This window comes from Lissotriton helveticus, chromosome 5_1 (assembly GCF_964261635.1).
Source record: "Lissotriton helveticus chromosome 5_1, aLisHel1.1, whole genome shotgun sequence".
Taxonomy (NCBI): Eukaryota; Metazoa; Chordata; class Amphibia; order Caudata; family Salamandridae; genus Lissotriton; species Lissotriton helveticus.
In genome coordinates, this window is record NC_136065.1 from 53,545,392 (window position 1) to 53,557,482 (window position 12,091).

At 50.6% G+C, this 12,091-nt stretch overlaps 1 protein-coding gene across 1 annotated transcript in view; it reads right to left on the reverse strand.

Annotated features, from left to right (window-relative positions):
- The window catches only part of ABCF1 (ATP binding cassette subfamily F member 1), a 254,988-nt gene that overhangs the window by 163,542 nt on the left and 79,355 nt on the right, over nt 1-12,091 (reverse strand). The window contains exons 7-10 of the mRNA XM_078641704.1: nt 2,355-2,441; nt 2,033-2,089; nt 1,613-1,687; nt 709-804 (exon numbers count right to left, since the gene is read on the reverse strand). Of these exons, the coding sequence (XP_078497830.1) occupies nt 709-804; nt 1,613-1,687; nt 2,033-2,089; nt 2,355-2,441 (315 nt within the window). The remainder of the gene's footprint in view (nt 1-708; nt 805-1,612; nt 1,688-2,032; nt 2,090-2,354; nt 2,442-12,091) is intronic.

Sequence of the window (12,091 nt, forward strand, 5' to 3'; positions counted from 1 at the left end):
TGTAAGGCAGCAAAGATCTTAACACATGGGCATACAAAGACCTCGGTACATTGCCATAGTAATGCGATTACTGACTGATTTATGCCCACATCATGGTGCTGCCTTCGCTCTTTCTAAAGGGCAAGAAAACATCTGATTCTGTGACCCCTCCCAACCACCTGAGCTACTTTCACACCTTGCAGCTCAGCCAGCTGATCCAAACCTACAAACTCCGTCCTGGACTCGCACCAAGTGCAGACACTCCTGCCACACCAGCGCATCACCACGTAACCCCTACGATCCCGCAACTGTCTTTGAGAATGCTTCCGTTACCAGTGCTTTCCTAAATACATGTCCTAAGAGAATCGTATGAAACAGAAGATTTTTCAAAACAAAATTGCACATTTTTAAAAGTTGGTTCAACTTTCCAATGGTCACACTCGTTGGTAACACAGGCCGGTGTGTTTTCAGTGCCCAACGCATGATTCCGCAGCACAGGCCTGCCCTGCCAGTGCCAAGAGAGTCACCTTACTGGCCTTAGAGCTCTCATTATACTGTATTCACCACTCTCCCTGCTGCACTGCACTCTCTCTCCTTTACAAAACGCAGCTCTCAGCAGAATTTTCACACAGTACTCAAGTCATCCATCTGAGATCTTTTAGACTGCACCTCGATCCCCCTCGGTCTCAGAAATACTCCAGTGCTGCTTCAGCCTCCTTTCTGATCTACCTCTTTAGTCTTCTTGCCTTTGGCCTTCTTTCCTTCTTTCTCGTCATCAGAGCCTTGAGGCGGCAGCGGCTTCGTCACAGTCTTGTTAGCAGCTTTCTGAAATCGAGAGAGACCCAAATGAGAGGCATGCAAGAGATGCAGAAAAGGGCGCGCAGCAAGTGGCCTGCAAGCCCACCTAATTCTGGGCTTCTACGGCTCGTCAAACACTACAAACGGTCCATGCTCGGTCTGGAGCAATGCTCAGCATTCCAATGCAGTGATACTGCTGCAACATCAAAGGTCTTCACCCGGAGATGCTCTGGTGCGTACCTGCACTGCCCAAGCAGTATCCCACCGGTGACAAGGGTACTCACCTTTTCACTACTCAAGACTGAGGAGCTCTCTCGTCCCATAAACAAAGCACTGCCAAGGCCCCTCACCTCAGCGTTCCTCTCAACGCCAAGGCCCTTACACTGGCCTTACTGACATCGATAAGGGGCCCCTCTCACTTGAGCTTTATCCCCTCCCCAGCATTTCTCTCGACGCATACAGCCGCAGAAGAAGAAATAGGCTGTAGGGGTAAAGACCTCTAGCATCTGAGCCAAAGACAATCTGCTAGGAGTTCCAGGCTCAGGAGCAATACAACAAACCTGGGCCCAGCACCTCGAATTGCTGTCCAACAGGGACAGGCAGTGGACAGTTTGTAAAAGTTCGGTCACTGATCAATATTAAGAAAGCCCAAATATAACTCTTTTCCACAAATTAAGGTTTTTAATGCCAGCTTAGACGGACATGACACTTAAACAGATTCTGGTATGTGTGGAAACAAAGAAGCTGTGGAACAAAACATCTCACACACCCTAAGCTTCCTGCAAGCAAGCAAAAGGGTTTTCGGTTCACAGAGAGGGAGGAAGATGGCACTCACCTTGCCTTTGCTCTTCTCTTTGGGCATCTCTTCTTCACTCGAGCATTCATCAGAGATTGAAACGGTCTTCCCGCCCTGTGAGGAGAAAGTACAGCACGTTACTGGTAGCTGGAGTGACACTGATAAAATGCTGGATTATGCATGTCAAATTTAGCACAAGGTTCATCAGCTCTTGAAGTATCATGGTAGACACTGAATGAGTGACTTCACCCATGTCCCTTCTTCCATCTCCCACGTTTGTACAGCGCTTCGTTGCTCGATTTACCTTCTGCAAGTATCCTACGTACTTGTTCTTTTGGAATTAACCCATTTGCAAAGCTTTCTGCATTTGAGCCTTCCACCCATGTTCAGATATAGAGCACACCGCGACAGGGAGGTTGACGCTTCTCCCATCTAAGATCAATGACCAGATGCGCTCACCTTCTTGCCTTTGCCAGAATCATTCTTCTTGACATTCGTTTTCTCCTCAGTAGAATCCTATCGGAGTAAAAGCAGATACACACGTCATACGAGATATCCGAGGGTGAAACCCAATTGTATATAGAAGCACAACCTCCGGCACCAAGCAAATTATTGAGGTACGGGTTTATGTTTATACGTAAGTATAAACATAAACCCATACCTCAATAATGTAAGGGGGCAGGCAGACCTGTCATGCGGGGGGCGGCGCAGACTGGCCGCGCAGAGGGCAGGCTTAGGCGGCTGCGCCTGGACTTGGCCAGCACCAGTGAATATCTCTCACCTTGGGAGTCACTTTGGGCTTCTCCGGCTTCTTGTTCTTCTTATTCAGTTTCTTGCCCAGATCGTCCTCATCATCAGAGACAGAAGCCTGTGGAAAGGAGATTAGTTCACTTAGAGAAGATAAAAGTGGTGCCCAATAAAACCAGCAGCCAGGGAGATGAGAGCACCCGATGGGCGGGACCCTGGCTGGGCACAGACACTCGGGAAGGGCACGTCTGGTAGGTGATGATTTTTTATGGAGTTGCCATGTTTCATGACTAAAAATACTTAAAAAAACAGCAACTTCGAAACACTGAAGAGGGAACTCACGCCACGGAACACACCAACAGAAGGAACTTCTTACACTACCAGACACTGGCAGAGGGGACTTCTTTGAGTACCACACACTGGTACTGCAAGAAAGCCCCCTCGAACACTGTCTGATGCAGTAAGATGTTCCTTTTATCAGACCCTAGTACTGTAAGAAGCCTGGCTGATGAGGGATGTTACAAAAAGGGGGTGGTGATGGACAGAGTATCTGAGTTAATCAGAACACTCCTACCCAGTCAACAGATCAGGGCTTGATCCATCACCGTTTTTTAGCTCACTGCACCATCCCAGTTCAGAACCTGGCTATATGCAAATTAGTCTGTCCCTGGCCCAGTGCATCATGGGAACAGGGCAGACCAAACTACCAAGCCAATTCTTCACTGGAAAGGAAACAAGCTTCCGGGGACCGGTTTCTGGCATTACAGCCGTCTTCGGCCCGGCTTGCTTGAATCCTGATGGTGCAGTGAGCAAGGGACTCATGTCTGAGCAAACCCTTCCACAATTGTGGCCAAAATATTTCAAAAAGGGGGTGGTGATGGACAGAGTATCTGAGGCAATCAGAACACTCCTACCCAGTCAACAGATCAGGGCTTGATCCATCACAGTTTTTTAGCTCACTGCACCATCCCAGTTCAGAACCTGGCTATATGCAAATTAGTCTGTCCCTGGCCCAGTGCATAATGGGAACAGGGCAGACCAAACTACCAAACCAATTCTTCACTGGAAAGGAAACAAGCTTCCGGGGACCGGTTTCTGGCATTACAGCCGTCTTCGGCCCGGCTTGCTTGAATCCTGATGGTGCAGTGAGCAAGGGACTCATGTCTGAGCATACCCTTCCACACTTGTGGTGGCCAAAATATTTCAAAAAGGGGGTGGTGATGGACAGAGTAGGTGTCCACCCTAAGCGTGGAAGGGTATACTCAGATGTGAGTCCCTTGCTCATTGCACCATCAGGATTCAAGCAAGCCGGGCCGACGACGGCTGAAATGCCAGAAACCGGTCCCCGGAAGCTTGTTTCCTTCCCAGTGTAAGAATTGGCTTGGTAGTTTGGTTTGCCCTGTTCCCATCATGCACTGGGACAGGAACAGACTAATTTGCATATAGCCGGGTTCTGAACTGGGATGGTGCAGTGAGCTAAAAAACGGTGTTGGATCTAGCCCTGATCTCTTGACTGGGTGAGAGTATTCTGCTTAATTCAGAGACTCTGTCCATCACCACCCCTTGTTGTTAAATATGATGAGGGATGTTAGCCCGAAACCAGTCCCATGATGCTGGTTTCCCCTCCAGGGAAGACCTGGCATGGCAGTTCGGGCTGGACTGTTCCCATGAGGCACAGGGTCAAGACTGATTTGCATATAGCTGTTGTGAGAAGTTGGCCTGATATATGATGTTCACTAGTTCTAGTGATCACCTTGTATAAGTCCAAACAACCGTTATGGTGATTGGTTGTAAAGTCAACCGTATAGACCAGCTATCCTAGTAGCGTGGACAAAAGCAGTCTTTTAGGCTAATCTCTTTTGGCATGTGAAGCCAGCTGTTTTTACCACAATATAACCCCTTGAATACCAGATGAAAGGACACCACACAGGTTGTTATGAAAATAAACAATCTATTTATTAATAACAACACCTCTGAACTCTTTATGAGATCAGAGGGCTAAGCACATGACAATACTAAAAAGGAAATACGAGTTCGCACAATATTTACACAAGTGCCTTAGGGGCACGATAAAACCATATACTCAAAACAATGGAATGCGAGGAAAGAAAGTACTGTAAGGAGATCTAGAGGCTGGAGGATCGCTGGGACTACGCTACCAACTAGGCAAGTAAGGAGCAGGAGGCCCACGGGACTCACGTGCAGAGTGGGAACTCTCACGCGGGATGCGTACCAACGTCTATGGATCTTACAGTTTGGAAAGTTACGGATTCCGGACGAACCCGGCTGGATGGAGGGAAAACAACAGTGGAGTTGGACACTAGGATAGTGGACACAGACTTCAGCACCTAGAAGCTTTAGTTACCTAACCCACAGGCTGCGGGTGCATAGGGCTGAAGTTGCGTCGGGTTTGCTGCGTTGATCCCGGTGATGCCTGAAACAAGGAGTTGCTTGCAGGCAGCCAGATGGAGGAGTCCGGTGGTTCCAAGGATGGAACTGGAAGGAAGAAGTCCTGAAAGGGAAGGGGACAGAGTCTTGGTCACTAGCCAGTGACGGTGCTGGAACCAGGAGGGAACCAGATGCTGTCGCCGCAGTCAGGTGATGGAAGGGTCGCTTCTCTCTGTAGCTGCGCGGACCAGGAGCTTCTCTTCATGACCAGGCTGGAGGCACGAGCTGTCCCACGTAGTCTGCTGCTGTCGGCGGTGTCGGATCGTTGATCTGGACAACAGGCCTTGGCTAATGCAAGCCACGCGGTGGAACAAAGATGGCGTCTAGAGTGGACCAGGAGGGTCCGGGGTGCTTCTCTTTCACAAGGAAGCAAGGGCCAGTGTGGGGGACCAGACTAGCAGTGTCGATTTCTTCGGGTCGTCGTCTCAGAGGGCACTAGCCAGCCGGCAAGTGACCAGACAACAGGAAGGGCAGCAACCAGGCAAAAGGGCCCCACGCAGATCACGGGGATGCTGGGGGGCTGGTCTTTGGTGCAGGAGCTGCGTCGGTGTGGGGCTTCTCAATCCCCAATGCACTAACTCGAGGGTCCCTCGGTGGTCGTGCTGGAAGCGCTGTGCAGGTTTCTTCAAGATGGCCGTCTCCACGTTGCTCGTCGCACCCACGGGTCCCAGCTGTGCTGTGGATGTGGGTAGAGGTCAGAGAGGTCTGGAGGTCCGGGTCTTGTCGAGCTGGGTCGTCGGATTCCGGGATGGAAGGACTCTGCAGCAAACCGCACAGGAGCTTGATGGTGCCTGCGAAGCAGGATGGTCACTCCCTGACCATAGGGGAGACTCTTCAGTCTTCTGATGGATCAGGAGGTCGAAGGTCAAGAGTTTCTTCGTGGAAGGTTGTCAAGATTAATCTAATTTGGAATGGGACCAGCTCATACCTTTATTCAGCTAAAGGGGGCTGCACTACGACTAGGTCTTACCAGAGAATTATCAGATGGTCCGCCTGGACAGACCGAAAGGCAGAGGAGGTGGAATTGCGATCGCCTTTAAACAACATTGGGCCTGTAAACTTGAATCTATCTGTTTGGCAAGTTGTGAGGCGGGCTTTTTCACCATAACAATTGACGGTAATATAACTCTAAAAGGCTTGCTAGTTTACCGCCAACCAGGTCCTATGTCCAGATTCAAAGGCAATCTGCTAGAGTGTATCACTGAAACAGCGTTAAGAAGTGATAAGTTTTTGCTGCTAGGTGACTTAAATACACATCTAGAAGATCCACTAGACAAAGGAGCGATGGAGCTCTGTGAGGAATTGAATACCCTACAGCTAGAGCTTAAGGGTCAGCTTCCCACACATAACCGCGGGCATCTGTTAGATCCCATATTTGCTAACTGGGAGGATGTCCTGGCTGCACCCCCAGAGCCCCTGCCCTGGACAGATCACTTCCTTGTCCCGTTTGTCATTCACCTGCCTAAGTACAAAGCTCATGCTTCCGCCCCTCTCAATTACCCTCGTCGAAGATGGGCAACATTTTCTCTACCAGAGTTTAATAGGGCTCTCATTGCGGAAGGGCCTCCAGGAGGCAAGGATGTGACAACAGCAAACAAATTGCTTAATGACCGCATCATAGCCGCTCTGGACTGTACAGCCCCATTGGGTCGGCCAAAAAAAGGTGCCCACAGACAGACAACTGCTCCCTGGTTTGGCGAGGCATTGCGTCTCGCCAAAAGGGACTGCAAGCGGGCAGAGAGACAATGGAGAGTGGCATATGATGACTCGATGAAAGAAGTCTATCATATCAAGAGACGCATCTATCATAATAGAATCCGTATTGAGAAAGCTACATACTATGCAGACAGAATCCAGAGGGCAGAGAATTCCGCCAAGGAACTGTTTAGCATATACAAGTCTCTAGCCATCAGTAGCAGCATGCAACCGCATCGCTACTTATTTCGGAGATAAAGTGTCTAAAATTTACGCTGCTTTCCCCGAAATACCTCATGCAGCGGAAGAGCCAATAGACCTAGCAGCAGAGGAAGATGATCGTAATCGGTTACTTAACTTTATCACCCCTTCACCGGAAGAGCTAATTAAAATCTGTAGGTCTGTTAAATCTGGCTCTCCTCGAGATCCCGCACCCCCTAAAAGATTGAGTGACAGTTTGGAGACCCTGGAACCCTACATCAGGCATGTGCTAGATGTCTCCTTCCGATCCAGTTCAATACCTGAGGATTGGAAACAGGCTGTGGTGCTTCCCCTCCGCAAGAAGCCCAACATTAGCTTCGAGAACTTGGACAATTTACGCCCCATCTCCTTGCTGCCTTATCTCTCCAAGGTAGCGGAGAAGGTGGCAAATAAACAGCTAATGACATATGTGGAGGAAGGCAACCATCTTCATCCTACCCAATTCGGGTTTCGGCCCCGTCACTCGACGGAGTCCGCCCTTCTGAGGGCTACCGAAGCCCTCAGGCAGGGTGCCGACGAGGGACAAACAATGGCGCTAATTTTATTAGACCTTAGCGCCGCGTTCGACACTGTAGCACATTCCATCTTGCTACAGTGTCTGGACAAGGTTGGGGTGAAAGGGGCAGCGTTGAAATGGATTTATTCATTTATCACTGGCCGGGGTTTCCAAGTGAGGCAGGGTGACTACTACTCGGAGCGAATTCCTTTGGACCAGGGGGTGCCGCAGGGCTCGTCCCTGAGTCCAACACTCTTCAATCTTTATGTCGCTCCGATTGCCACCTTAGTAGAGAGTCACGGCCTCAGCTTGGTGTCGTATGCCGACGACACGCAGTTGGTCATCTCCCTATCGCACGCACCCGGTCTTTCGGCGGACATCTTCAGAGCATGCATGCAAGACCTTGCTGCCTGGATGTCCGCCAATTGCCTCAAGCTCAACGGGGGCAAGACCGAGGTGCTGGTCGTGGGGGGCTGCCAGTCTGCGTGGACGTCGGCATGGTGGCCATCTTCCCTGGGCCCAACACCCATTCCGTGCCAAAAAGCGAGGAATCTGGGCATTTGGTTTGATGCCGCCCTCACCTTTGGCCCTCAGATTAACCAGGTGGTCGGACTATGCTTTGGGACCCTTAAAAGCCTCAGGAAGACACTGAAGTTCTTGCCTGTGAGAGCCCGACAGACCTTGGTACATGCACTAGTCACATCGAGGATGGACTATGGCAACCTTCTCTATTTAGGCACCCTGGAGAAGAATCTCAGCCGCTTACAGGTCCTACAGAACGCCGCTGCCCGATTGGTGCTTAGACTACCCAGAAGAGCTGCTTCTGCAGCGGCTCTCCGGTCCTTGCACTGGCTCCCGGTCAGAAGCAGGGTAGAATTTAAAGCACTTTGCACGTGCCATCGGATCATTAATAGGAGATCCCCTCTCCCTCTACAAGGACTTTTGACACCTTATGAGCCTCCCCGTTCTCTGAGATCTTCCGTCTCTGGACTCCTGGTTGTCCCTAAGGTATCCAGAGCACGGATGGGGGGGAAGGTCCTTCAGATGCCTTGCAGCCGCTAGATGGAACAAGCTGCCCATGGCGTTACGACTAGAGCCATCTGAATCAATTTTTAGAGCTAAGCTCAAAACTGCTCTATTCGCTTAATAGGTGTGCCGCTTCTGTATGGTCCAGTAATAAAGTAGCTCCTCAGCGCGGGGACACGCCGTTGTTGCGTCACCATGCGCTTTATAAAACCCCCTAAATAGAAATAGAAATAGGTCCCTCCCCTGGGTGGGACCAGGAAGGGGGGTGGTTACACCCCCTATCCTTTGTACAGTTTCCCGCCAGAGCTGGGGCTGGACTGCCCCAGCAACTGGTTGGAACCGGTGTATGCACAGGGCACCTTGTGTGCCCCAGGCATGTCTCATTCTTTTCAGCCTGAGCCTACCTAATACACAAAATCCTGTCTGGGGTGGTGCTAGCACCTCCCAAGGCAGGAAACCCTTTGTCTGAGCTTCCCTCGCTGGAAGGACTCCCAGCAGCAGGAGGTCAGACTTGTGTCTGTGGTGGCAGCATCCATTTTGTGATGCTGAGGCTTGAGTTAACTTTAACCGGGGTTTACAGTTACATACATGTCGTGTCCCTCTAGAAGGGTGGAATGCTAACCCCGTCCCCAGAATTGGCGAGGGGTTAGTATTCCAATTCGTATGACACCTTACTCGACATGTTTTGATAATGCTATGCCAAAGTTAGCATTTAACCGCGAGGATTATAATGCACTTATGAGTATATGGTATAGCGTTATCATGGAACAGCTATAAGGACTTGGTTCCGCAAGCTGCAAACGGGCTCAGCTCATGCCAGAGCACCATCTCACATAATTCCAAGCACTCTGCCTTCAGGACTGTTAAGGCCTTCCATAGGAGTGACTGATAGGAATATATGTGTCCATTTTAGGTTTAGATATAGGGATCTATATCTAAAGCAAAGGGTGATTACACCACCTTGCCCCAGCTGTCGTGCAGCCAGTTGTGTCAGATTTGGGTGGCCAGCCAGGGGTGGCATAATACATGCTGCAGCCCCTGGTAGGCCCTGGGTACACCTATGCCCTGGATACCTAAGGTATACTGTACAGGGACTGATAAGGTGGCCCAGTACCAATTGGTAAATGCACCTAAGGTACATGCTTGTCAATTTAGAGAGAGAACAGCTAGGCTGTGGGTCTGATTAGCAGGCCCACAGCCAGGGAAAGTCGTAAATCAGTGAAGCAAAAAGCAAAAATCTGGGGTGGCCATGGGATTGCAGACCCCACTCTCCTACAGCTGTGTCTGAACTGGGGAGGCGAAGTGAGCTAAAGAACGATGATGGATTCAACCCAGATCTTGACAGGCAATTAATCAAGGCAATGAACAACAAGGGCACCAGCTATCCTTCACAGGAAACACATCAGGGAACACACCAAGGCAATGAACAACAAGGGCACCAGCTATCCTTCACAGGAAACGCATCAAGGAACACACCAAGGCAATGAACAACAAGGGCACCAGCTATCCTTCACAGGAAACGCATCAAGGAACACACCAAGGCAATGAACAACAAGGGCACCAGCTATCCTTCACAGGAAACGCATCAAGGAACACACCAAGGCAATGAACAACAAGGGCACCAGCTATCCTTCACAGGAAACACATCAAGGAACACACCAAGGCAATGAACAACAAGGGCACCAGCTATCCTTCACAGGAAACGCATCAAGGAACACACCAAGGCAATGAACAACAAGGGCACCAGCTATCCTTCACAGGAAACGCATCAAGGAGCACACCAAGGCAATGAACAACAAGGGCACCAGCTATCCTTCACAGGAAACGCATCAAGGAACACACCAAGGCAATGAACAACAAGGGCACCATCTATCCTTCACAGGAAACGCATCAAGGAACACACCAAGGAAATGAACAACAAGCATTGAAAGTGCAATAGGTCTCGCAATAGAAGAGTTTGACCTTTTGGTTTTGCAAATGGATGAGTGGCGTTGCGTGGGTGAGTGGCGCTGCGTGGGTGAGTGGCGCTGCGTGGGTGAGTGGCGCTGCGTGGGTGAGTGGCGCTGCGTGGGTGAGTGGCGCTGCGTGGGTGAGTGGCGCTGCGTGGGTGAGTGGCGCTGCGTGGATGAGTGGCGCTGCCTGTGTGAGTGGCGTTGCCTGTGTGAGTGGCGTTGCCTGTGTGAGTGGGGTTGCCTGTGTGAGTGGGGTTGCCTGTGTGAGTGGGGTTGCGTGGATGAGTTGCGTGTGTGAGTGGCGTTGCGTGTGTGAGTGGCGTTGCGTGTGTGAGTGGCGTTGCGTGTGTGAGTGGCGTTGCGTGTGTGAGTGGCATTGGGTGTGTGACTGTGCTGCCTGTGGCGAGTGCAAACTACAATCAATTGGCACAGATTAAAATAATATTTTTAAAACATGATTTTATTATGCCAGTTTCAAAACAACTAGTAGTTTCACTTAACCTGCATTAACAGTAGCACTTGGAATATAGGTATTTAAAATCTTTGATGTCGCACATACGGCATTGAGTTGGGAGATCAACAGCTGAGCTGTACATTTTCAGTTTTGCGTGTAATTGTGTTATATCTAGGGAGACGGACGGACGTGAAAGTGATCGGGGGAGGAGGGGGGTGGGGAGCACGTGAGTGGTGTATGTATGTGCCTAAGCGAGGTGCTTGGGAGAGCGAGGCTGTCCAGGAGGGAGGGGGAAAAGGGAGGGGTTATGGCAAGCAGGGGGCCTGATTATGGCCACAGCTTGAAGTCTTTGAAGTCTCCGCATGCTGGCAAATGGTGATGAGGCAGAGAGTCTTTGATTCAGAGTTGTACTTCTGGATTGCTTCACTTAGGGAGGAGCCAGACAAGCATGAGGGCCTTTGAAAGTCGGTAGTATAGACGGTATGTGAATGGCGACTTTGGGTGATGTTATCATACATGGTTCATGGCCCTGCACTGCAGAGCCGGCATAGCGGAAACGCTTTATTATTTACTGTCAACGAGAACTGAAGGCGAGGGTGCTAGGCAAAATGCAAATCTGGCGGGCGAGACAGTGCAGTGGCCCGAAGATGGGGGGTTGGGTAGTGTGGGGTAAACAAGAGCCACCCAGTAGCACGTGAGCGGGAGGCACCACTTGTAGGGGGTGGATGTGAAGAGGACTCGTCCCTGTGCACGCGAAAGTGAAAGCAGCGGCCGCATCAAAAGTGTGCAAATTTAAAATACAAACTGCAACGAAGTAGAGCATCAAAAAGAACCCGCTGTAGACTTACTGCAATTTGAGAGATGCTGTCGCGTGAAGGGACAAACTAAGTGTGTTACTGCAGTAGAAAGTGAAGAAAGGCAAACCAAGATGAAAAAAAAGTTAAAACAAGAATAAGACCAAAAGAGACAAGACGGAGGGAAGGCAGAGAAGGGGAGGGGGGAGGAGAAATGCGACGCGGCGGGCAGGGGAGGGGGCAGAGCGGGGAGAGGGTGTGAAAGCAGCAGGGGCCTGGAGTGCGGCTGAGGGAACTGAAGAAATGCGACACGGCAGGCAGGGGAGGGGGCGGAGCGGGGGTGTGGGAGGAGTGCGCCTGAGGGAAAATACATGCAAGGCAGGCGGCTGGGGGCATGTGCACGCGCTTTTAAGCTCAATGCGCATGCGCATTGAGCTTGAATTTCACGGGCACTGCAAGGAATCGCCACGATTCCTTGCAAGTTGGTTAAAGACCGTTTAAGCCCCCATAGTCTCGCAAGCTCGATGCGCATGCGCATCGACAGGCGAGATCTAAAAAGGGCACCAGCTATCCTTCACAGGAAACGCATCAAGGAACACACCAAGGCAATGAACAACAAGGGCACCAGCTATCATGTATACAAAA